This window comes from Genypterus blacodes, unplaced genomic scaffold, assembly GCF_046128005.1.
Source record: "Genypterus blacodes isolate CSIRO-AG114 ecotype Tasmania unplaced genomic scaffold, CSIRO-AGI_Gbla_v1 ptg000099l_1, whole genome shotgun sequence".
NCBI classification, from domain to species: Eukaryota; Metazoa; Chordata; class Actinopteri; order Ophidiiformes; family Ophidiidae; genus Genypterus; species Genypterus blacodes.
Genome location: NW_027466903.1, coordinates 1,365,471 through 1,391,052, shown reverse-complemented (window position 1 = coordinate 1,391,052; position 25,582 = coordinate 1,365,471). Strand labels below are relative to the sequence as shown.

The 25,582-nt window shown below is 47.6% G+C and overlaps 3 protein-coding genes across 4 annotated transcripts; 2 read left to right on the top strand and 1 right to left on the bottom strand.

Moving 5' to 3' along the window:
* Window positions 1-293: 293 nt before the first annotated feature.
* Window positions 294-3,899, bottom strand: kics2 (KICSTOR subunit 2). The gene is made up of 3 exons (XM_076159766.1): window positions 3,378-3,899; window positions 2,495-2,783; window positions 294-1,535 (listed from the first exon to the last, which is right to left on the bottom strand). The coding sequence occupies exons 1-3, from the start codon at window positions 3,607-3,609 to the stop codon at window positions 716-718; spliced, it is 1,341 nt and encodes a 446-aa protein (XP_076015881.1). The 5' UTR covers window positions 3,610-3,899; the 3' UTR covers window positions 294-715.
* A 717-nt stretch (window positions 3,900-4,616) lies between these two features.
* Window positions 4,617-10,348, top strand: parp12b (poly (ADP-ribose) polymerase family, member 12b). 2 transcript variants are annotated; one of them, XM_076159768.1, is made up of 9 exons: window positions 4,617-5,129; window positions 6,289-6,424; window positions 6,798-7,059; window positions 7,159-7,254; window positions 7,852-7,978; window positions 8,056-8,224; window positions 8,966-9,086; window positions 9,194-9,282; window positions 9,851-10,348. In XM_076159768.1, exons 1-9 carry the CDS (start codon window positions 4,813-4,815, stop codon window positions 9,854-9,856), a joined length of 1,323 nt encoding a protein of 440 aa, XP_076015883.1. In that variant the 5' UTR covers window positions 4,617-4,812; the 3' UTR covers window positions 9,857-10,348. The 2 variants fall into 2 exon arrangements, with proteins under 2 accessions (XP_076015883.1, XP_076015882.1); XM_076159767.1 differs by having other exon boundaries at window positions 4,620-5,129; window positions 9,194-10,348.
* A 2,020-nt stretch (window positions 10,349-12,368) lies between these two features.
* Window positions 12,369-25,550, top strand: LOC143008122 (UPF0606 protein KIAA1549). Its single transcript, XM_076159731.1, has 20 exons — window positions 12,369-12,489; window positions 13,782-15,089; window positions 15,375-15,457; window positions 15,579-15,878; window positions 16,094-16,280; window positions 16,385-16,444; window positions 16,571-16,719; window positions 16,813-16,990; window positions 17,222-17,406; window positions 17,773-17,978; window positions 18,149-18,276; window positions 18,391-18,405; window positions 18,494-18,702; window positions 18,801-19,036; window positions 19,174-19,321; window positions 19,516-19,809; window positions 19,974-20,026; window positions 20,418-20,545; window positions 21,033-21,187; window positions 21,386-25,550. Exons 1-20 carry the CDS (start codon window positions 12,369-12,371, stop codon window positions 21,608-21,610), a joined length of 4,368 nt encoding a protein of 1,455 aa, XP_076015846.1. The 3' UTR covers window positions 21,611-25,550.
* The last annotated feature ends 32 nt before the right edge of the window (window positions 25,551-25,582 follow it).

The following is a 25,582-nucleotide window of genomic DNA, read 5'->3' as shown; positions in this document are numbered from 1 at the left end:
AAACGGTTTCGTCTGTTAGTGTTGCTGTATTTGAAACCTGAGCTTCCTAAATGAGCTCATATAGCCAAACGGATTGTATCAATGTGTTGTATTTAAATTATAAATCGACCCAAATAAATTAGCGTTCAACCATGACCTGATTCAGCCTTTCATTATGTTAACAACTCATCAGGCTCAGAGATGGGATGACCTCTGTTCTTTTATTCAGACCATGAACCATGTGATCTCTTCATGTTCTTTAGTTTGTAGTTATGCACTTTACAGTCAAAACTTCATTTCAGTCCATTCCTTGCTTTCATGACAGTTGTTCATTAAGAAAAATGTAAATATGAACAATAAAAAATAAAAGTTAAACATGTTAAGACAGTTAGGCAAAGTAATAAAAATCTTAATAAAGACAGATGCTTTAGAAACCGATTCTGTCTTTGAATCAGATGTTGAGTCTCTTCCTGAGTCTATGGACAATCAAGGGTTCAGGTTCAGCAGTAGCACGAGCAATGTTCAAACAAGAAGCTTATTACTGTAAAACTAAACAATGTTACAACTCATCTCACATTAGGAACTTCCACGTATTTGCATATTTGTTCTTCCTCATCTCTACTTGGCAGAGTTAAGACGTGAAGGAGATGATGATCAGGAGATTTTGTATCACTTTCTCTCTGGCAGAATCACAATCACAATCAGCTTCTGTCCATCTGAATGTTCAGTTTGTGTGTCAGCCTTTGGATCCCGGTTTCAGGGTGCTAAAAGGTTTGGAGTTCCGCAGGGATCCTGAGATCTCCTGAAGGAAGCTGGTGATGTTCAGGTCCTTCTCTGACTTCCTGCCGTCAAAGATCACCACAAGCGTGAAGTGCGGCTCGGGCCGCGTCAGGTAGTAAGTGCTCTGCACCTTATCGTCGTAGAAGTGGACCACCTTGTCCAGGGCGTTGAGCTCGGTGGCTCGGTCTCCCATCATCATGATGACATTGGGCCAGTGAGTGAGCGGCCGCTCTCCTGACGGCAGCGACACCACAGCGGGAAACTGCTCCACGCCTTTGGGTGCTTCCCGGTAGGACTGCGGGTGGTGGTACCCGTGGCCCTGGAAGCTCTCTGAGCCGCGGTTGTCAAACACCAAAGACACGTTGCTGGCGTCGTGTTTGCGTATGAAGGAGGAGATCTTCCCGTGGTAGTCGGGCGTGGTGCGAGCGGTCAGGGCCCTCATATCTGCAGTGGCCGTCTGCCGGCTCAGGGCTTCGTGGAAGTAGAAGCTGAACTTGGCCAGCAGGAGGGCCTGGAAGCGTTGCAGCCACAGGTACAGGTGAGGCGGCTGAACGGCCTTCTGAGACTGACCCCCAAACAGGTTCTTCCTGGTCTCCTTCTGCCGTTGGAATAGCAGCCCCCAGGCCGTGAGCTTGGTGTTGGCCCCGTGCAGGTTGAGCAGAGCAGGCAGGAAGCACCACTCGGACACCTGAGCCTGGCAGCGCAGCAGCTGGGCCACCACGTCCACTTCGGTCTGGAAGCCCTCCTCCAGCCGGCCCAGGATGGGGTGATGGAACCTGGAGGGGCAAAGATCACAACTCAGGACAGGAAGACAAACAGACCCGGAATCTTCAGACATGCTGCTCTACGTATGATCGTCATTAATATGAAGCAGCATGGAGTCTGATTTCATGAAAGTTCATAAACTCATAAATAACACTAATTTCGTCCATTAATAGAAGATGCTGTAATTAAACTTTGATGGAGCCAGAAACTATTTTAGTTAGGTTGTGATACTTCAAAAAATCTGATTTAGTTTAACATCACAGTAAAGGTAGCGTGTAAAATCATTTAACAGGCTCTGGGTTGTTACACAATTTCCCCCAGAATCCTAAACGTCTGTAAAATGGCTGCACATCACTTCAATTTGGAGCAGAGGAGGAAATGTTCTGTTGCTGCTGACAGAACTTCACCTTCAGCACTTTGACAAAGTACTGGTGTGTGTGTGTGTGTGTGTGTGTGTGTGTGTGTGTGTGTGTGTGTGTGTGTGTGTGTGTGTGGGGGGGGGGGGGGGGGGGGTGGGGGGTAATGCTTCAGGGAAAACGGTACAAATTCAGAATTTGCTGGATTCAGCAGAAACTTTCTCCTCTTCCAGCCCCAATCTGTCGCTCCCTTCCTCCTCACATCCTCCCCCTCCTCCCTGTGCCATCCTAATCCAGGCCATGCCGAGCACCACTTTGTTCCTCTGATGAAATCATCCCTTTAACATTTGAAACAATGCTCCTAACACTGCAGATGACGGTGTGTTTCATTACTGAGAATCTTACTGGTGACTGGGCACTCAAAGTCTGAGAAGAACATTAAAGACAATGAGACTCTCAGGACTCTATAACAGAAAAAATGCCAATAAGCTGAACATTAATTGGCAGTACAGATGCAGCAGAAAAGGATTTATGGTATTGGCATCAAATGGGTCATTTCTTCTGTTTGGTGAGTCATAAAAGTGAAGAAAATGAGACAGAGGAGACAAACTGACTTGGAGCTGTATTTGTGGAGGACGGCCTCCAGGCAGGTGACCAGCTCGTCTGAGTTGATGCTCTTCTGGCTCCCCAGCGAGTGCATCTTCTCGTACAGGTCGGCCATCTCCATGCGTGCGTGCGTGAAGTGGCACAGCTGCTCTGACAGGTGAGACAGCAGGTCCTCCAGGCAGGAGGCGGAGCCCGGCTGGCTGTGACGCCCCGTCGTCATCACCTTCCTCAGCTCGTTGTACAGGGAGGTGTAGATTGTGCGGATGGAGTCCTTACGGCTGAAGAACGACTGCCCGCCTGCAGAGAGAAAACAACTCATGATACAAACTCTGACATTTTCACAGCAGGAACTTTGATTCCTTATTAACTTCAAACCTCTGGTGTCATTTGTTATTTTATTTCCCTCTAAAATAACTGTGCCTACTTGTAACTCTTGGTTTGACTCCCAAAGCTTTCCACCCAACCCGCTGCCTGTGAAAGCTCAGGTCCTCTCTGCTCTCCTGTGCTGTGTAACCATGATATGAAAATGGTTGACTTTCATTTATCAGTCAAACATTACGATCATTACACAGCAACATTACGACCTTCAGCGCCTCCTGGTGGTAGCAATGTGTATGACACATAAACTCAAAACAAACAACTACAAATCAATTCAGACTGAACAGTATTTTATAAATCATTATGGTTAAGTTTTAGTTCATGATTGACATCTTAAATATCTAACCTGGTTGATGTTGCACCATCAATCATATAAAACGATCAGATTGTCATAGTAAAAGGATGAATCTATCTGACAGGTAGTAATAGGACTCAAGGAGGAAACCCCCATAATCTGATCTGCTTTGGTTCGTCCGGTCGGGGTCCATGTGTCCATATCTGTGACATACTGACCCAGTTTCTGGCCCAGGAAGGTCATGTTGTGGTACGCCTTCTCCGCGGCGGACAGGTGAGCCAGTGCCGCCAGCAGCGCGGCCCACATGGCCCCGGCGCTCCTGCTGCTGTCTTTCTCCTTCTCCACGTAGTCCTTCGCCCGGTCGAATGAGAACATGCCGAGCTGTGTGAAGAAGCTCTCCAGTATGGCCTGCTCCCGGGGCACGGGCCGCAGCTCCTCCGCCTCCGCCATCACCTAACGCCGGAGCGAAGCGTTCAGATAAACACAGCTAAATGCTAGCAGCGCGTGACCAGGTTAGCTAATATAAAACGAAGTCCGCCCAGCCCAGATAAACAGCATCGATCGGGAGAGGACAGCTTGGCATCATTCGAAACGCAAATCTTTACAGGCATGAGGACTGCAGCCATAACAACGCGCAGAAAGTGATCATAACTTTTAAACAAACACGTAACTAGATAGTTGGCTCATCATCGCCTACCATATTGAAAATAACAGATGTCAACACTACGGCACGTCACGAGGACCATTCAACAGACCGTCCATTTGTTTACCGAGCGATGCCTGACGAGATTATTTCGAACCATTAAACGTAGAAAATAACATTCATTATCATCATCATCATCATCATCGTCGTCATTCATTGTGATTGATCGTTCTTCATCATGATTCATTCTCATATTTTTAATTACTTATTTAGTTAATATGATTAACTGTTATTGAAGCACAGAGCAATTCGATACGCATTTGATTTATTCATTTTAAAATTCTTAAGTTAACCTATTTATTTCTGTTTACACTTTATACTTTGTACATTATAGTTCTTTAGTTCTTTTAGTAATTTATAGTAGTTATATTGTATTATATATTATATTATTTTTTTGTAACGGGTTTTTTCGGGTTTAGTCAGTAGTGACACCTCATTTTTCATTAAGCATTGGTGAGGAACTACTGCAGCTGTTGGGAACAAACTGTTTCCTCAAAGGCTGTTAAGTTTCGTAATTCCAGCAGAGATGACCCAGCTTCCCTTATTTACAAGTTCTCGTTTGTGACACGTTGTCTCTTAAATGTAATGAAAGTTTTATTTATTTATTCTTCTTCCAGGTTTAGCATAAATGACTAAAAGACAGTGGAGGGGAAAATAACGATCTGTATGTGTTCATCCTTCCATTGCGCCTCTTATCGTTCAGACCTTGGTCGTGGGGCGCCACCCTGTCGCCTCTCCTTGACATCTCATGACTCATCCTCTCCCTCTCTTGTTCACATAAAAAGCCATATCTGTATTATGTTGTGGTCAGATCCACTGCAGTGTGGGAAATAAACCGGTTCATCTTTTTTTGTTTCGGATTCTAAACAAATGTCTTACAACCTAGCAACCATCATTTCCACCACAGCCGGAAGTGGAACACAGCTGGGCGCGACAGCGATCTGGAGAACATGTCGTACAGCGGAGTGATCCACTGCGCCACCAGCCTGCTGTGCGCCAATAGCGGCGCCATGGGGCTGCAGGAGCTGCACAGGAGTGTCCTGCAGCGCTGCCACATCGGCAAGGACGAGTTCTGGTTCGTCGTCAGCAAGTGTTCGCGCTTCTTGGTGGTCCAGGGGAACGGGACTGGTGTGTCCGACTGCACCGTGGTGGCCCGGACCTCCCTGAGGCTGTGCAGGAAGTACGGCGCGGAGGACTGCGCCGCCTGCCAGCAGCTGCACCTCTGCAAGCACTTCGTGTATGGAAACTGCAGGTTCGGCAAAGCCAGGTGAGACCCGCATAGACCAGAATGGGCCGCGAGTCTGACCTGGGTGGGGAACCTGTGCGGGAGAGCAGGTGGAGACATGACAGGGACAAGGACACGAAGACGAGTTTAAATGTCAGTGGGATACGTGTCCTCCCATCCGAACTGAACTGGATCTGTCTCGGACAGAGTGGACACTGGACCGGGGCTGACACCTGTGACCTGGTTGGTCCAGGCTGTTTAGGCTCTCAGCAGGGGTCACGCGTGTAATGTGATGCTCCATAAACGAGAGTGAAATCACATTTAGTGTTTTGAAAAATACTTCACAAATATAAAAACTGAGTTTAAATCATCAAATCACAATAACGCGACTTCTACTCAATCAGATTAAACCGGGACGGCGTTACTTTCATTCTCTCCGCTGTATCGGGTACAAGTCTGTGCAGGAAGTGAAGCGACGAAACGAAACTTAAGGAAATGCAAGGATAAGGGAGGAACTAGTACAGTGTTATCAATGTTACTGTGTGACTGTGTGAGACTTTATTTAGCTTCAGATTAGTATGGATCATTTACTCTTAAACAAACTGAAACTGCAGCACGTGATTATCAGCTTGATTTCTCACAAAGCTATGAACCAAATTTCATGAAACTCAGTGGGCAAGTTACAGTTTGACATCATCCATGGAAGAACGTTACTTTTTGTTACCAGATGGTGGCGCTTTGATAACTTTTACATTTTGGCCTGTAACTTTTAATATGTCCCATATCCTCGGGGACCTACCAAGATTGCCTCCATTTTAAAATTCATTTTAATTAATTCATCCAAATGAGTTTACTGTTTCTGATACCTCCTGCTATTTGAGGTAAATTGTCATTAATTTTACATGTGGAATGTTTAAAGTGCTGCATCTCACGACTGATTCTCATGCTTGGTCAACTGGAACTAAACTTGCTACACATGTGACCTCACTACTTATGCAACAAATGAAACATTGCTCCATCTGATGGTGGTGCTATGACAGTAGTTACGATTTGTCAATAACTTTAGATTCTGTCATGTCTGCTTCCAAAGTGAGTTAGTTTGTCAGGGGGTGTAAGGAGTCGATCATTGTCTCATTATTGAGATGCAAAGCCATAACAGGAGGAGCGATGGCTCTAGTCTGGATCCCTTTGTTTCTTGCAGGAAGTTGTGTAAATTCTCCCATGACATCCGGTCAGATCACAACTACCCCCTGCTGAGTGAGTGCACGCTGCACGAGCTGAAGCAGGACGAGCTGTTCCTGCTGCTGCTTCAGAACGACCCGTCACTTCTTCCTGAGGTAACACACACACACCTTTACACACATGCATCGCTGTCTAACGTTAAACCAACTCGACCAGACAGAAACACACACACACACACACACACACACACATGTTTCTGTGCCCACTGTGCACACACATCTACCATATCTTCAGGAACAACACACTGATTTCCTCACCAGCCTGCTCGATTACCGTAATTAGCTGAGTAACACCTCCTCCCTAATGTACAATATTATACAATTATTGTTATATATCATTATGTGATCACATGTGGAAGTTTACTTGGATTAATTGTACAGCCCTTCTTCCAACTTACAATGAAGGGCACCCTGAGTCCATCCCTGTGGTGAGCAGTGTGTGTATGTGTATGTGTTGTGTCTTTAACAGGTGTGTCTTCACTACAATAAAGGCTCCGGGCTACACGGCGCCTGCACCTTCCAGGAGAACTGCACCAAAATGCACCTGTGCATGCACTTCATCCAGGGTGCCTGCGTGTTCGGAAGAAAGTGCAAGCGTCAGCACGCCGTCGACCAGCACAGCCGCAACATGCTGGAGGAGAAAGGGCTGAGCGGAGCCATGATCCAGAACCTGCCGCACATTTACCAGAACATCCACCGCCTCACCACCACCTCACCACACTCACACACAGGTCAGTGTTGTTATCTCTGCCCAGTGAATGAGGTCATCAGTTTAGTTTGATATGAAGATGAGAGGTGTGTGTGTGTGTGTGTGTGTGTGTGTGTTTCAGAGGATCCTCCAGACTCTGCCTGCCAGCCCGCGGCACACTCGGGTGACACGAATGAGATCTGCCTGCATCACCTGCGCAACAACTGCAGATTCCAGAGTGAGTTGAGGTGGAGGTTTGTTCAGATGTACTTCTCATCAACGGATTATGGTCATACCAAAGATTTCTGGTTCACTTTGACAGGCTCTGCTTGATACAATTTCCTTGCAGTTCCACTTGGCGGAGACAAATTGTCACATTACAAAGTACACTGTTCACTTTCCTTAGACTTCAGACATATACATGTATGACTGTGCTCTTAAACAGCACATTTGATGACTAGTAAGTAAATGTAAGTGAATGATCAAATATCACATATAATTAATGTAATGAATATAAAATACAAATGTATTTAAAGGAAACACAAATATATTAATAGTGAACATACAATAACAACAAGCATAAATGTTAAGAATAATAATAATAATATGTTGCAGTAGGAAGCTATAAGGTTGGTAGTGGGGTCTCAAATCTGCCCTGTGCTGAGTTTATAATTATTACATTCATATTCCAATAAATCTGACCTGTTGGAGCTTGTTTCGTCAGTGAGGTGGACACGGGTAGTGAGACATATTCACTCATTAGTAATGCAGGTTCAGCCCAGCAGACCTGAGAACTTCCTGTCTTTGAGTTTGTTTGCTTTCGTTTCCTGCGTAGATCAATGTGCCCTTGTGCACTTTCCCCTCCCATACAAGTGGGAGGTGTTTGACGGTGACGAGTGGAAGGACCTGGAGCACATGGAGGAAATTGAGCGAGATTACTGCGACCCTCACAGAACACAGAGGTCAGATTTCAGCAGTTGTGATGATGTACTGGTGCTGAAGCTCAAACCTGAATGTCTGATGTTTGTTTGTGTTTCAGCTCGGGCTCTGTACCCGTTGACTTCCAGTCCATGACACTGGCGTCTCATCCAGTCTGCCGTCTCTCCACGGTTTCCTCGGTAACGAAGCCGCCACATTACGTCCTGACTACCGAGTGGCTCTGGTACTACAAGGGGGACCAGAGGAACTGGGTGGAGTACGGCCAGCCTGTGAGTGATGCTCGGAGGTCATAGGTTATTTTCGTTTTATTTTGTGGTATGAACAGTATATATAGCTTAATCCGGTGGTTCCCAAAGTGGGGGGCGTCAGACCGATCAGCTGCCCCCTATTGTTTTAAATCGTGTCTCCCCCCATCGATCGGCCGACCCGTATTGGGGGGGCACGAGACAATTCAGATCTATAACGGGGGCTCTGCAGGAACAGTTTGGGAACCAGTGGCTTTATCAATTATCAACTACTGGCTAAAAAAACAAACAATGTATGGAATAGATAATGCATCAGTATGACCCCACACTCCAGCCCAGTTTGCTGTGGTCATGACTCGCCAACCATTAAACAAGAACAATGATTCAGCAAATATGATGGAAACTGAAGCCATTATGGATGCCTGTGACAGCGAGCGACAGGTGGCTTGTGACAGAGCGTCAGGTGGCTTGTGACAGAGCGTCAGGTGGCTTGTGACAGAGCATCAGGTGGCTTGTGACAGAGCGACAGGTGGCGTGTGACAGAGCATCAGGTGGCTTGTGACAGAGCGACAGGTGGCTTGTGACAGAGCAACAGGTGGCCTGTGACAGAGCGACAGGTGGCCTGTGACAGAGTGACAGGTGACCTGTGACAGAGCGACAGGTGGCTTGTGACAGAGCGACAGTTGGCCTGTGACAGAGCGTCAGGTGGTCGGTGACAGAGTGACAGAGTGTCAGTGACAGAGCGTTGTGTCGTGTTTCCATCAGGATGACAAGCAGCGAACAACATCTGTCACCTCGCGGAGCCTAGAGGAGGTTTACAACACGGACGCGGCGGCAGAGGTCCCAGTGGTGAAAGGTCAACGGCAGTACTACATCAGCTTCAAAGGTACAGAAGCTTCCTGTCACCTTTAACCTTCAGAAAACATAACATCTTTATTTCTTTTAGCCCTGATGACATCATCAGTAATGACTTCCTGACTTGTTTTTTTGCAGACATGTATCAGAGGAATCCCAAACACAACACAAAGCGGCATGTTCGACGGCGCCCACGCTTCGTCTCTGTGGCAGACGTGAAGCAAAAGGTTGCGTGTTCCTGTCAGTAAATACACTGTGTGTGGGTGTGGGTGCCTTACCTGGCTGACATGGAGGAACGAATCCAACAAATTACCTGCACATTGGCTGCAGTACCATCATGGGTCCAGTGATGGTGCTGTTGGTTTAGACTGAAGTCATATGTGGAGATTCATCTGATGTGTTACCATGGCAACGATTTTTTATTTTATTAAAACTTGAGTATGTTTTAACTTTCAGGTGGGATGAGGGACAGATCGTAGCATTGATTAAGCAAAATACATTTTATATTTGAAGGATTTTTGTACATTTTGAGCGGATGTGACTCGACCGTCACCGTCAAATTACTTCAGGGACAGACAAAGATCTGCAATCAGATTAAAACCATGTACATTTATAGATTAGTTTATACTCATTATAAATAGATTTAATTTTGAATAGAACTCTGAGACACATTCTCTTCTCTTAATCTATATGATGGTTTGCTGTTACGGTTCTTGTGTTTCATTTATGCATACAAATGTTTTCTTACAGAAATGAGGAGCTTTTATTGAGTGTCAAGTTTCTGTGCTCCTTCAGCTCTGAAGTCTGTGCTGTCAGTCACCTCTCCTCTCAGGATGACGCATGCAGGGATTCTGCAGGCGGGAAAATCCTGGAGAAGTCTTGGAATTTGAAAATGTTTTCGGAGGTGATGGAAGTCATGGACATTTTCCATAATGATGAAAACCTTAACGAGTCCAAGAGGCTGAGAAGTGAAGAGAGTGCAGTTTGTGTTACTGTGTGGATATCTGCCCTGGTATCAGCAGACGGGACGGCTTCTCGGCGCTGGTTGGCGTCTGGTGATTCCTCATTCAGGGAACATCGGCCGGACTGGAGCCTTTTATTTTTCATACTATTATTTTTTGATTGGATTGCAGATGTTGATCATCTGGTTATCAGAATCGATACAGAGCAGGAGGCGCTGCAATCTGGGTCACAAGTACTTCACACTGACAAGTACAAATATGGCCATGGAGAACAGACACAGATACTAGCAGTGTCATCCACTCTGTCAAAAATAAAACTGTAAAAACCTAATGCCAGACTGATTCTTGTTTCAGATCAGCCGAAGGAAAAGAGAAAGAGAAACAGGATGGAAGGAAGACAAGAGTCATGGCAGAACAAAGGGAGGAGAGGAGAGGGTGGATGTGAAGGAAGCAGGGCATTAAGGGAAGAAGGTAAATGTTGAGAGGGGCAGGAATTGAATGATGGAGAGAGGAAAGGAAGAGCGAAAGTAGGTTGATCAATTGAAGGCGGGATTGAAAAGGAAGTCAATACAGAGATGAGGAAGAAGAGAAATGGTGGATGGAAGAATGAAAAAAAGTATACAAGGATGAGCATAAGGGAGGGATGAATATGTTAAAGAAAGAGGGAGGGTAGATGAGAAGGGAAGGAATATAGACTGATTCATCAGAAAGAATGGTGGAAGGAATTGACCAAAGGACATGAAGGATGGAAGGAGGAAAAGAAGGAGAGATGCAGAGGAAAGAATGATGAGGGAAGAAAAGTGGGAGGGAAAGGACAGAATAAAGGAAGATATTTTAAAAGCGTATGATGAAAGGAAGGAAGGAGAGAAACATAACTCCTATTTTTAATCTGTATCACATGACAAATAGTCTCCCGGTACCTGAACTACAGTACTGCAGTAAAAGTATACTGCGTTACCGCCTCCTCTGGATGGAAATACTACGTTCTCCCATTCCAGCCACGTTTGCTGAGGCAGAGCCACGCCGGGTGTAGTACTACTCCAGCCTGCGGTAACCGGAGGTAGCGGCGCAGTGCTCGGCGGTGCTTGTGCCTGCGGGAGGAGCGCTCCGGTTTGCGGGAGGATCAGTCGCTGCTTCCCCGAGCAGGGAGCGCGCCGCGCGGCTCAGAGAGGCGTGACGCGCCCGGACCGCCCGGATCTCCAGGATGGCAGGTGGGTCCCGTCTGAGAAGCAGCGCAGTATGTATCGATATGTGATTGGTATCGATCCTGGCGCGGCTCCGTGTGATGGGTTGTGTTGTGTGCGCGGGCCTGGCGGAGGGTTTGCGGGACATTGAAGCGCGTGATGCGGCTGCTAACGCGCGTGCAGGCGTGACAATCAACGCGGTGAATGAAAAGAAGAATCGGAACGAACGCGACGATGAAGATCGACGCGGTGTCGAGACCTTAGCCGCGGCGAACCCCGAACCGGTACCGCGTTGCCGCTCTCAGCTATCCCGGGATGGTGCGGGTAAATCCCGCACGGTGTGTCGGCAGACTGGGTGTGATACACGGACACGATTAGGCTCAGATGTGTGTGTGTGTAATGAGGTCAATCCGCACAGCAAGAGAGCCGAACCGGACCGGACCGAGCCGAGCCACTGAGCTAAAGCACGAGTGGCCCTCAGCTGTTTTTATAAGACTCATATTACTGAAGTATTACTGTAGCATTACTGTAGTATTACTGTGGTATTACTGTGGTAGATCACTGTGAGCTATGGGAACCCCTGAGATCCTCCCACCCCCCAGTTCAGAGGCCCTCTGCAGATTTACATGCTGTGTAAATACAATTGATCATTGCTCCTGAGAATCTTTAAGATGATTATTGGGATGTTACCCCCCTCATTCATTCATTGATCATTAGCCTGTGAATATTAAATCGATATAAGGAGAACATCACACCCCTTTCTGACACAAAGTGATCTGGTTCAGGAAGAAGTCAATCAAACTCTTAGAACATAAATAATGTAGAATAATGTTGCATTCAATCAACATCACTAAATCATCCTTCTATTCCTGCTTCAGCATGTCGCCTTGTAAATGAACATGAACATGGTGAATCATTACATGTGACTTAGTTTGGTTCCACCGATAAATCATTCACAAACCAGTAATATTGGTTAGTTTGACACCAACTATTCTTTCATATAACTCATTGTAACGCCTTGACTGAAGTTATTTTTAAATGTCTCTTTGATTTCATATCACGTGTTAGTATTGTTAGATGAAGATATTGATAGAACTCTGACCCATCTCCTCCTCAGGGCCTCCTGTCGGGCCCTCAGCAAGCAGACCGGCGCCCCTTTGAGGCGGGATGGCAGCTGTGATCTCCATGGACACAGGTACCAGGATGTACCTCAGGATCTCCACTTGCAGACGCACACTCAGCCTGCTCCTGCTGGTTTCTATGGTGACCTCTAGCTCACCTGCTGCAGGTAATTTGCAATATTTTCTATTACACATGAAGTATCAGGAGCTGCGTCAAATTTGTTTAAAATTGAAAAAGTTCAAACGTGACTGCAGTGTTTCCATTAAGTGATGTTGGTTTGCTGAACCCAACCCTGTCTGCTGACATCATGTTCTACTGAAAACCTTCAGACACACATGAATCATGGCAATGTCAGGATAACTGTTGTGTGTCATTGTGTAGATGTATGTTCTGCTTCTCTTCAGGTCTGTAGGTCTTTGAATGGACCCTTATGGAGCCATGGACATGTGTTAAAGCCTCTCAAAGCTCCTCCACATGAAGCTATGAGTTAGTTAGATACTAATATGTCCACCTCTGACCTTTGACTCTGAACCCTCTGTATGTTGTCATGGATCTGTATCCTATAGTAACTTCCAGGTGCCTTCTCTCATCTGTCTGCAGCACGTGTGATCCATAAAGTGAAGTAGCGTGTAGAGTGAATGTTGTGCAGATATACATGCAGGGCATTGTGAGGACAGATAGTAGAAGAAGATGATGTGACAAAGCGTTCTTCTATCTTTGTGCTGTAGAATAAGAACAACATGGATCATAAGGGTCCATTCAGAGACCTAGAGACCTGAAGAGAAGCACAAGCATCTACACAATGACACAGCTTACAGAGGAACAAACACACAGAGTTCAGATGTGAAGGAGAATGAATAGATTTAATAAAATCACAAATACAAAAGGTTTAAAATGTGAGCATGTTTAGGTGCTGGGCGTCATCAAAGCAGCATGGATGGACTGAAAGTTGCTATAGAATCTATTTTTAGAAACTTGATCTCTTCTCTTATCTCCGCTGGTTTCATCTTTGCTTTCCTCCTGCTCGCTCGCTCCATCTCTCTCTGTTTCACACACTTGCACTCGTGTGTGTCACTGTAATGGCTTTACGTGTGTGTGTGTGTGTGTGTGTGCGTGTGCTGTTGGGTCTGAGCTGACTCGGTCATCTCCAGCATACCAATGAGCCTGTCACCAGCACGTGATGCTGCCTGCCGCAAAGCGAGGCGTCACCACGGCAACATGCCCGGCACAAGATGAAAGGGTCTCAGTCAAGGCTAGCTGGAGGAGGATGCTGTGATTCAGCTCGCATGTGTGTGTCTGTGTGTGTGCTGCTCTGAATAATTTCTGTCTCAGCAGCACACATCTTCATGAGGGCCATTTTCTGTCTTATATACTTAATGTTTTATGTTTTTAATTAGTAAAAATGGCAGAAATAAGGTGTTAGTGAACTGATTGTAAAGTGAGCTTCTCTCTCTGTAGGTGTGCTGGACTTCAACAGGACAGCTGAAGAATCCTCCTCATCATCACCATCACCCGTCGCCTCTTCACCATCCTCATCCCCATCCACTCTTCCCTCTGGACTCCCAGTCAGCAGCCCGCTCAAAGACAGCTTCCATGGTAACACTGGGGCGGACTCAGCAGAGGACTCGGGCGCTCAGGGCATCCACCTCCTGCTGAGACCCCCAGACCTCCTGTCACCCAGCCAGGCCCCGCCCCTTCCACCCATCAGCCAGCCCACCCTCACCCCCCCGCCCGCCTGGGAGCAGGGCCCCTCCCTGGAGGAGGCCTGGGGCTCCGGGGACTACCTGGAGACCCTGAGCTTCATGATGCCCGACGGAGAGGAGCTGTCTCTGGCCACACCGTTGCCGGGGCATCCCTACGACGAAGATGACGCCACAGACTGGGTCTCTTACGACACCTCCTTCCCCGCCCGCCCAACGCTGCCCCTCTCCTCCAGGATCCTCCTCTTGCCCTCCTCCTCCACCCCTCACATCCCCTTCAGGGTCGGCATGCACACTCGCCCCACCCAGCCCGATGTTTTCCCGAGCTGGGACGAAGAAGACTATGACCTGGAGGACATGCAGCCTCTGGAGCCCACCGAGCTGCTGCTGCCTGACATGAACAGCTTGGAATACTACACCAACCTGCTCGCCCGGGAGAGGGAGAGGGAGAGGGAGAGGGGGAGGGAAAAAGAAAGAGCGAAAGGAAGAGATGAAGAAAGCTCCCCCAGCAAACCCTCTAAACCCGTCATCACTCCTACAGCCACCACACACACCCACATACACACTCACCCTCCATCGCCCTCCCCCAGCTCAGCTCCTCCCCCTGGACAGGCCCCCAAGCAGCCCTCTGTAGGGACCACCCCACCCCTCGCCCTGGCACCCACTCTGACCGACGGACAAGGACCCCCTCCACCATCTCCAACTCCATCCCTACAACCCACTGCTCCTCCCAAACAGCACCCACCTCTCCCTCCACGTCCCCCTGCCAACACCACCAGCAGGGTCCCCCCTCCTCCTCCCCCTGGACCTCCTGCCCGCCCCGACAGACCAGAAAGGCCCCCAGGTCGAGAATTCGTAAAGCCTCTGATAATAACAAAGGCTCCCATCCCCAAATCTACCACCACCACCAAAGCTACCACGACGGCTGTCACCACCACCACCCAGATGACCGCCATCAGCCTCACCAGAGCCCCCCCGGTCACCACGCCCAGGGTGGTCCAGACTCCGCCCACCAGGCAGTACCTGTGCAACATCACCAAACCTGAGATGTACCTGGTCAGAGTGGGTAAGATGACACAGAGCCAGAACCACCTAGGTAGGCCTACAACAGGTTGGGACAGCTTCACATTCAAGCACTTAGTAAAGTTTGTTTTTGTCTCCAGTCTGCACTATTTTAATGCCTTTTTTCATTGATGAATTACTTAATGAATTAACAATTATGAAAGGAACGGCCCACACAGCAGCAGGCATTAGCAGAGTGAAAATTGCACATTTAAAAAAGGGACTTCTGCTGACATTGCAGTGACTCGTAGGCGTAAACAAAGCTCCTTCCTGTGTCTCTGTCCTGTAGTCAGCTCCAAAGGCTCCTCTGCTGGCTTCAGTCAGGTCAAAGACATCCTGAAGAAAGAGTTCAACCGCTCGGTGGAGCTCCAGGTAATTACACACACGCACGGTATATACCAATAGATTGGTAAAAGTGGTCTTTCTCCATTGTGTATTTTCCTTTGATGCTTTTTATAGGTCAGTAAAATCCTTCCTCTCTTTTCTCCGTCAGTTCCTGAGAACGCCGTCCAGTTTTGCTTTCCGCGCTGTGTCAGGTCCGTTGCTCTTCACCGCTATGTCTGTCATCAACGCCCTCCGTCAGCCAATCAGGAGCTCAGGCCCTATACCTAGTGTGTCCCCTCTGTACACGGTACCTGACCTCAGGTACCAGGTACACTCTGTAATGCAGTTTGTGCCAGACCACGTGGACGTGCGAGTGTGTAATTTCAGCGAGCGTGTGGAGCGAGGGCTGCTGATGGCCTACGCTGAGACTCGCAGGCGTTCACACGAAGCAGGAAACGTCACCGTGCAGGTGAGTGAGCAGCTCAGTCACTTTCTCTAATAGGATCTTCATGTGGACTTTTGCACATTTTTTTAATGGTATAAATAATGTGCCACACGACTGTAGCCATTCCTTTTTCTTTTAAGGCAACATTAGAGGTACCGAGTACTACGAGGTGCTGCAGCTGCTTTAAAATGGCTCAACCGGGATCAGACCTGATTCTGATTCTGCTTTTGTGTCTCCAGCTCCTGAACATCACCATGGGGTCTTCTAGGCCGGCGCCAGGGCAGAAGGTTCCGGTAGACGTCACCTTTGCAGTGCGTGACGGGCGCGGCTATCTGACAGGGTCAGAGGTCAGCGAGCATCTGAGGAAACTGAGCGTGGTTGAGTTCAGCTTCTACCTGGGGTTCCCCATACTGCAGATCGCAGAACGTACGTGCACATAAACATTCTGTCACATGTTCATACAACATCCTTCCTTGTTCAGTGTTAGTAACTGTGTGTGTTTGTGTGTGTGTGTGCCCGTACATCCACAGCTTTCCACTATCCTGAGCTGAACACGTCTCACCATCTGCGGTCCACGTGGGTCCGTACAGGTAGCTACTTCACTGCTTTCACTCTACTGTACTCAGTACTCTGAGGGCTGTACTGTTACTATACTCTGCAATGCACCACAAACTATATATATATATGTGTGTGTGTGTGTGTGTGTGTGTGTGTAGTTCTGCTTGGTGTTCAGGATCAGATGGTGACTGAGCGAAGCTTCAAAGCTCGTCTGGAGCGTCGGCTTGCTCTGCTGCTGGAGGAGGGACTGGGAGAAAGCAGGAGACGCTGGAGGAGAGCCACAGCTGTGGGCAACAGCAGCCTACAGGTACACAGACACACACACACATAAACATACACACACACACGCGCGCACGGTCACAGTATTGTTATGTGGCGTGTTCTGCTGTGTGCTGTCCAGGTGGTGCGAGTAGCGAGGCTGTCGGGCCATGAGCGCCCCCTAGAGGTGTTGTATTTTGTGGAGGGTGCGGGTGGGAAGCGGATCTCTGCCGACGCCACCGCTGCCACCCTCAATCGCCTGGACCTTCAGAGAGCCGCCATCGTCCTGGGCCACCAAGTCCAGAGGCCACTTGCCCAGCGTGAGTCCCCAACCTTCTCTTAGGCTTTACTGTAGAGCCACATTTGTGCCATTTTCACCTTTCCATCCTGATATATTTCACGATATAAGGTTCAGCTTCAGGGTCATCAATGGACCCTAATTGAACATATGTTGCTCCTACTAAATTCTGAAATCTGATGAAATGATGAAATGAAAAAGAAAAGGAAGAGACTTTTTGACATTGTTGTCTTCTCCCCTCCTGTGTGTCCAGCGGTGGAGACGCTGTCAGTGCCTCCATCAGAGACTCAGAGTAGCAGCGTCTGGCTTATCGTCGGGGTGGTGGTTCCCGTCCTGCTGGCCCTCTTCATCATCATCATCCTCTACTGGAAGCTGTGCGGCTCTGAGAAACTGGAGTTCCAACCGGACGCAATCAACACCATCCAGCAAAGGCAGAAGGTCAGCCTGACCCTGACCCTGACCCTGACCCTGACCCTGACCCTGACACTGTGACAGGAAATAGATCAGTACCCCTTTTGCCCCGGGAGATTGTAGATCTACTAGTACCGAAGTCTCTTGGGGAGCCACCATCAGTGGGCGCCACACATACACCAGTTGGAAGATTTGTGTCTATTTATTATCACTGCAAGGAACAGTCAGTGTGTTTTTAGATGAAGGATTAAAAAAAAATAACGCTGAGGGCAAGATGAGTCATCCACATACACACACACACACACACACACACACACACACACACACACACACACACACACGCACACACAGAGAGAGAGAGAGAGAGAGAGCTAATGTATTTATGTCCTGTAGCTGCAGGCTCCCAGTGTGAAGGGCTTTGACTTTGCGAAGCTTCATCTGGGTCAGCACAGTAAAGACGACATCATGGTCATCCAGGAGCCCGGACACCTGCCCCCACCCGTCAAAGAGGCCACGCCCTCTGATGGTGGGGACCTCAACACCCCCAAATCCAAGGGATCCTCCACCAAGGCCACACGCTCCGGACGTCGCAGGACCAGGTCTGCAAAACTCATCCTCCACACATGCATTTTTTTAGAGTCAAGGTCTGAATGCAAGGAAAGGCGCAAAATGTAGAATTGTTGATGGAAATCTATTGAATATTTATTAACAAATGATGTTGAGCAAACACAGGGACAGGGACAAGATGTGACAGCTTGTCTTCCTGCAGGCTCAGCCCATCAGACGGCGACTCGGTAGGCAGCGACCAATCCAGCGGCAGAGAATCGGCAGAGGAGAGCACCCGGCCCATAGCCACGCCCAGTGAGAGCAAACCACACCGCAAAGCGCCCAAAAATGGTAAACAGGAAACTCTGTTATGCTCTGAGCTGTTTCATTCAGATTAGCCTTCATGTTTACATGTAAACGTGCTCTTCCTCTTTCTCTCCCTCATTCATGCTCTCTGAACTGTAGGAAGAAACAAGATGGGTATGTTTACATTCCTACATTTGGGTTTGAATGCATAGTGACTACAACACTGACCTCTGACCTTCTCTACCTGCAGCTGCCCCGACAGGCAGTGGCCCAGACGAGCTGCTGTCTTCATCCTCCATCTTTGATCATGTGGACCGTCTGTCCCGAGGCTCGTCTGACGGAACTCGTCGCCAAGCCAACAAGGTTCAGCTCATCGCCATGCAGCCACGCCCGAGCCCACCGACCGGGCCGCTGCCACAACACGGCCACTCACAGCCCAGCCCCACCCTCACTGAAAAGGTCAACACTGAGGTAAAGTGTGTGTGTGTTTACCTGTGTGTTTACCTGTGTGTTAACCTTTGTGTGTGTGTTTACTAGTGAACATTTTGTGTGTGTGTACATGTTGTTAGGTTGCACTGAGGCATAAGTCGGAGATCGAGCATCACAGGAACAAGCTGCGTCAGAGGGCGAAGAGGCGTGGCCAGTGTGAGTTTCCATCCATGGATGACATCATGGATGCATTTGGAGACGGCCCAGTGCAGAGCGAAGCTGCTCAACGCCTCTATAGCTCCGCCCACGACCACATGGACTGCATCCTGCAGAATGACGGCCACTCCCCCCCGACGCCGAACGATTCCAGGAAGAGGTGAGTTGGATTTCCTTTGATTGAGGTTGATTAATAAGTTCTGTGTCTGAGCCTGGAGGAATGACTACTGTGGAACAGTACAGTATCTTTTGAAAAAGGGAATGAGCTGAATGTTTGTTGTAACGTTGTGCTTCCAGAGGACGGCGCTCTCCTCGAGGACGACGAGCTCAGCCAGGACCAGGAAGTCTGCCTGACACAGACAGACTGACAGACAGAGACCGGCTGCTCACGGATCATAGCGCCACCTACAGGAAATACCCAGGGCTCAACAATGTGGCTTACATGGTGAGACACAAACACACACAAAAGAATCAAATTGCCCACAATTTTACTATTTTTCTTTAGCCTCTTTTTTTCTAAACAATGCCTCGGTCACAGGGCGACATCACACGAGAAGTGACTGAAGGATAGAGATCTATGAAAGAACACAGAGCTGTCAGGGTACGGCTGCTTTATTGTTTTTCTTTCATTCCTCTCAGTCGGACCCTGACCTCCCTCCGGACCGTGGGAGCCCATCTCCTAACGATGAGGTGTTCGACTCTGCCCCGCCGCCTCCCCCCTACATGCCCCCTCAGCCGTCCATAGAGGAGGCGCGGCAGCAGATGCACTCCCTCCTGGACGATGCCTTCGCACTGGTGTCGCCCTCCTCACAGGGTAGCGTTGGGGTGAGTGGGGTCAGCCCCGCCCTGCCCAGCCCCTCTCCTCAAACCCGGCCGCCGGGCAGGCAGTGGGGCTCCTACCCAGCAGCCCCCTCTCACAGCCCCTTCTCTGCAGTGAGTGTTTCTCCGGTACAAAACACTTCCATCTGGTGGACATGTCCTTACATTGCTATAGAGTCTTAAACAGTTTTACCTTTATAAATAGTCACTCTGGAGACTTTTCGCTGTGGTTACTTCTTTACTCTCATGTCATTTTCATTCTCCTGCTTCCCCTGCAGAGATATGCAGAATTAGGAATGTCGCCCACATCAGTTCAAGGACTTTTACAGAGGTGAGTATCAGTTTAATACGTTTGATAAAAGCACAATCAGAAACATTTATGCTTGTTTTCTTGCGATAACAGATCATTTCCTCGTCGTCTTAGATGAGCCACATTTAAATATATTATTCTGTATCAAAGCACAAAGCTGTTTCAGCTTGACTGAACAGAAATGTGACAGGCTGATCAATAACTTCCTGCTCTTCTGCCAATGATAAAAGTGAATAATTCCAGTAATGGTTGGTCTATGGCAGTCATATCTGCACCCAAACATTCCAGTTTCTCGAGATCTCCCAGAAGATAAAAATAGAAGATTGAATGTCCTTTCTTGGAGTCTTTGTGGCGTGGCCTCCTCAGGTGTCATACAGGTCAACTCTTCCCTGTGTTTCCTGTCTTCATGCAGACAAGGCCTGAGCTCGGCAGGGTTTGTTTCTACCAGCGAGCACATGCACGAACCAGTGTATTCCACCAGGGGGCAGTACGAGGACCCGCCCTCGTCCTCCAGACCACGCCCTGTAGGAGGCAGCACAGGTAGAGTGAAGCCTGTGTGAAAATGTCCAAGAAAGTTTGTTTGGAAAACAAGTGTGACACCAGGAGGAACATTCATAATCACTTTAGTTCCATGTGTTTCTTCTTCATGTCTTTTAAAAGCTAAAACTCAATTAAATAAAAACTGAATAGCAATGTCCCATATCTCATAACATTATATAGAAAATAAAACTACATTTCAAAATGTTATTGTTAAAAGCTAAGAAAAAGAAATGGAAGTATAATTCCCATTGCACTTTGCTGACCACGTGGTGGCACTGTTACATTGTGTTCAGTAACTTCATTACTGTTACCTTTATTTTCGGTGTATATAACAGAATAATGTGCATGTCCAGCATCTGTGTGTCAGTGTGTCCAGAGCTCAAACTAAAATGGAGGCAGTAGCATAAACACAACTCTAGGGGGTGTAAAATGACCTGGTGCCGTTGAAAGTACTATCTATGATTTCTATGCTTGTGTGTGCTTGCAGGTGCTCAGCTCCACCATCTAACCCAGGTGGGCTTGTCCAGTCAGATCAGTGCGTACCCCGGGGTGGGCCGCAGCATGTCAGGGCCCACCGGCTCCAGCTGGAACCAGCAGCACTCGGACCAGGACCTGTCCAGATCTGGAGCCAGCAGAGAGAGCGTGAGTCCACTGTTGCTCTTTATGTTTTACTGCTGTGTCATGTCATTGTTTAGAATCTAGGTTGTTCCTTAGTGTTTGTATGTGGTTAAAACGCATAAAACCTGAATAAGGATCAAAGGATCTTTTGTTCTCATTTCTCTCTTATCGTTTGTTTTCTGTTCCTGTCTTAGTTTCTTCACCTCTTCTTTCTCCCTGCAGGTGCTGTCGTTTCCTGAGTTCTCCTCATCCTCTGTTTTCCAGATGCCCAGCTCTTCATTGCGGGACCCCTCAGCCCCGCCTCTGCTCCTGACCTCCCCGACCCCGGAGTACCCGCCCGACGACGCCTCGCCCTCCGCCCACACCTCGGCCTCTCTTATCAAGGCTATCAGGGAGGAGCTGCGGCGCCTCGCTCAGAAACAGGTCACGGTCACTGGCTACCCCTAAACTGGGCCTGGGCCGTGACCTGGATCTAGGCCTGGGCCTGGGACCTGGACCTGGACCTGGACCTGGACCTGGACCTGGACCTGGACCTGGACCTGCGTGGACCAGCACTGGTTTCAACTATATATCCTATTAAAACTGTCAGAACTGGATTGAAACACAAAATCTTGACAGGCAAAGTGATCCACTCCACTCTGGAATAAATCCTGGATAAGTCTGTGCCACTCCACAACGCGTTCAGGACCACCACCCACTTCTGAACAGAGGACAGTGTTCCTGACTGAAAGACCTCCCGGTTCTTTACAGGGTCCCCCGTTTGTCTCTCATTCTTCAGCTCGTGGTGAAGTTTTCTCTCTTCACGTTTCCATTGACGTGCTTCCTGGAGTGGATCCTGGTGCCCTCCTGACCCTGTGGTGCTAACAGTCAGCCTCATGCGGTCTCCTCTCACCGACCACACATTGCCTTCCACACATTCATGAGCTATGAGGCAAAATCCTTTTCACAATTCATACATTTAAAGTCCAGATTTGAAAGGCTGAAAGTAGGTTCAAAAGTGAAAAACAGAACGTAGGACTTTGAATGTCTGCAGTAAACACATCATATTCATGTTAAGCAAGTTACAAAATTCAGAGTTTAATAATCAGAAGTGGGACCAAGTCATTGTTTTGCTAATCACAAATAAGCCGATCTGCATTGCCACCAAGATAAGGACGTGGCTGAGTTTGTGCCAGTGAGTCATGTGTGAGTCACATAACTCGCTGTGAGCTGACCTCATACAGCCTCACTTCTGCTCACTAACTTACTTTGAAAGCTTTCTAACATTGCTGATATATCATGACATATAATCAGCGTATGGTTCAATTTAAAGTCCTCAAACCTGCTTTCAGTTTTCCAGATCTTTATTTTTTAATTTCATGAGTTGTGAAATTGATCTTCCTCATAATGAGGTCTCCATTCATCAGCCATATTGGTGAGGTCTGTACTGTAGACAGCTGGAGGTGGCGTTCAGATCCTTGGACTTTAATACAGGAAAATATTATATACATAGCTATAAAAGTAATATAAATAGATGTAAAAAGATCTAAACTCCCAATGAGCACAATATTAATGTAAGAGTTATTATCGGAGTATTGAGATGTTACGTATTTTTTATTGCTATATATGAAAGTATACTTTAAATCCTTTATTTTGAAGGAAAAAAGACCAAACTACTGTTCTCTGGTTGTACTCCTCTTGTGTTTGCGCTCGCTGTAGCTCTCCATGGAGACGTTGCTTTGCCTCGCTGCTCTGCTCGTTCATGTATAGGTGGCAAATCAAAAGATTCAATGCTTTGATGTAACGCTTCCACTCACTCGTCACCAATGTGTTGCATCCATCGCTTAGTGGGCAGAAAGTCATAGATGGTTCTATCAGCTAATGTGAGGAGTAGAGTAGGTGGAGATGGAGCTGTGCACATGCCACCGCAACTGTAGACATGCAGAAAACATGATATTTACACGTGTTTCTGACTAAGTGAAAGTCTGGACCATATTTGCTGCCCACATTTAGAAGGTATAGGTATTATAGTATAGCTAAAGTGTCAATGAGTCATTGCAAATGGCTGCTAAGATGATACTAGGTGGTACGCAGTCGCTCAGGTGGTTAAAGAGTGTTTCAGGGTAATTGCGAGCATGTTTCCAGGTGGTCACCAGGTGGCTGCTATGGGGCTGTCAGGGGGCTTCTGTAGTCAGTAGAAAGAATCAAGAGAAAGAATCAGCTGTGATCTAAATACATGAAACCGATACGTGTGGTGAGTTTGAACTCTGTAGGTTTAAATGTGACAAAGTGCCCCGACTGTGTTTTAAAGGTGGTAGCTAGGCTGTTGCTACATGGTTACTATGGTTATTAAGACAATGTAGGTGGTTGTAGGCTAGTAGTAGATGGTTGTAAGAGCAGGTGAGAGCTGAGTGGATTCTGAGCTGTTCCTTGGTGTTGGTAGGTGGTTAAAAAAAAGTATAAAAGACACAATATGCAACATTCTACCAGCTGAATCTCTTTAGTGAGTAGGAGAGAGTAACAGTGTGTGTTACTCAAAAAGCACAGGCAGGAAGTAATAATGATCATTATGTAAGTAAGAGAATTGAACAATCAGAATGGAGTGAGCTCAGGAGTGAAAAGTAATCAATATGTGAAGAAGTATATAACAGTAAAGTGAACTAATGGCATGTTGCCCTGCAGAGGAGCAGGTGAAGTGACTGAGATGTTTGGTGAAGTTGTCAGTGGTGATCAGGTGTTTGCTCTCTGAAGAAGTTTGCTCCCTCCTCTTCCGTGTTTTCCGAAGACGTCGGTGGGTAATACATGAAGGACAGACGCTTCTTCCTCTCAGCATGTTCCACTAAGTTTGAGGCTTTAGCTGCTCGTGGTGTTCCAGTGAATGTTGTCCTAAGGCATGCTGCTAAAAGATGTTTAATACAAAGATTATATAAGTCAAGAGTGAGCAAAGAGTGAATAATGTCACAGTCCATCAAGCACATTGTGAAAAAAAGACTCCATATGATGAATTGTGTTTTTTTGTTCTGCATTTTCAAATATTTTTGAATCTAAATGAAAATGGGTATAGTATATAAATGAAAGTGATATGATGTTGTATAGAAACGTAATATAACAAATATTATATTTGTGATTGCTTTACTGGACACACAAAGATTTCGGTAAAAGTGCCAACACATCGTTTGACGGACAAGTCACCACCCGTAAGTGTTCACACTGGAAATGCTCTGATTGGACGGAGCACCTGTCTGTCAAGCTATAGGACTTGGCCACACCCACAGGAACCTATGGTGCTACTTCAATGACCCCCCGCTGTGTCTGTGTTTCTGTACTCACACTGCTGGTGCTTTCAATTGTACTCGGAACTCGGAAAGATCCAACCTCCTGCGGAACGGCCTCTCCGAGACGGAATCTCAGCAGCATCTCTAAGCCGACCAAAACAAATCAGACGCAGTGAAGACGATGAGAGGAGATGTTTGCATGTTGTTTTAAACTTGGAAACACGTCTCTGTCCCAGCCTGAGGCCATGGAGCGCCTTGAACCGACTTACAATGGAAGGCACCATGTCCCACACTGTCCACATAGCAGGAGGCAGACACAGACACATACACACACACACACACACACACACACACACACACACACACACATGCTTTGTCCTCATGACATTAACACACCCTGTGGATGTCGTGAACATGATAGAGAAGTTTGTCTTCTCACATCAGACTCCTGAATGTTTCCTACATGTGTTTTCTAGAGCTGCGTTACAGACTTGTGTGTTTTCTAGAGCTGTGGTCCTCAGAGAGAAGCTGCCACACCAGCTGCTACGGAACCTAATTCCCACATGTTTACAGGCACAGTGGTGTCCGGGGGTGTCAGGGTCTTTGGAGTATCTATACCTACAGTATGTTACTGCAGGGGTCACTATGACCATCACATGACCAACAGTGAGTATCTGACCTGCTGCAGCTTCTCCACTGCTGCACGTGTTAAGATGTAACTTATTGATTTTTCACAAAGTGGTCCGAGTGTGTCTAAAATAGCCCCGAGGTTTGGTCAGTAGGGGCACAACTTAAACAGAAAGAAGCAGATTAATATTCCAACATGACCTCAAACAATCCAGTGATGGGGTTTGACGTAAAGCCACATCACGGATCGGTGCGCACTCAGGCTGAGCCGGTGCGTCTGTCAGGAGTAACGTTCCGTAGCCGTGATGCTGTGAGCTGCTCCCACTCTGCACCCTCACACTCCTGGTGTTCCTGGAGGTGATGGTGATCCACCTTCATCCTGTGTCTGAACACTGCCAGCATTTAGGCACTTTCAGCAGCCAGCCACCCAGGGGTGTTTGACTTCAGTCTGACCCCACCTGTCAAACCCACTACTACCCCCTCCAGCTGCATCCCTGTGGTGTTACAGTGTGAAAGATGTGTTTAACAAACATTAAAC

Coding starts and splice junctions, on each gene's coding strand:
- LOC143008122 (XM_076159731.1), top strand. CDS start 12,369: ATGGCAGCTGTGATCTCCATGGACACAGGTACCAGGATGTACCTCAGG. Junction 19,037..19,173: donor CCGAACGATTCCAGGAAGAG/GTGAGTTGGATT, acceptor TTGTGCTTCCAG/AGGACGGCGCTCTCCTCGAG. Junction 19,810..19,973: donor CTCACAGCCCCTTCTCTGCA/GTGAGTGTTTCT, acceptor CTTCCCCTGCAG/AGATATGCAGAATTAGGAAT.
- kics2 (XM_076159766.1), bottom strand. CDS start 3,609: ATGGCGGAGGCGGAGGAGCTGCGGCCCGTGCCCCGGGAGCAGGCCATA. Junction 2,784..3,377: donor CTTCCTGGGCCAGAAACTGG/GTCAGTATGTCA, acceptor TTCTCTCTGCAG/GCGGGCAGTCGTTCTTCAGC. Junction 1,536..2,494: donor CTCCACAAATACAGCTCCAA/GTCAGTTTGTCT, acceptor TTGCCCCTCCAG/GTTCCATCACCCCATCCTGG.
- parp12b (XM_076159767.1), top strand. CDS start 4,813: ATGTCGTACAGCGGAGTGATCCACTGCGCCACCAGCCTGCTGTGCGCC. Junction 6,425..6,797: donor ACCCGTCACTTCTTCCTGAG/GTAACACACACA, acceptor TGTCTTTAACAG/GTGTGTCTTCACTACAATAA. Junction 7,255..7,851: donor CAACAACTGCAGATTCCAGA/GTGAGTTGAGGT, acceptor TTTCCTGCGTAG/ATCAATGTGCCCTTGTGCAC.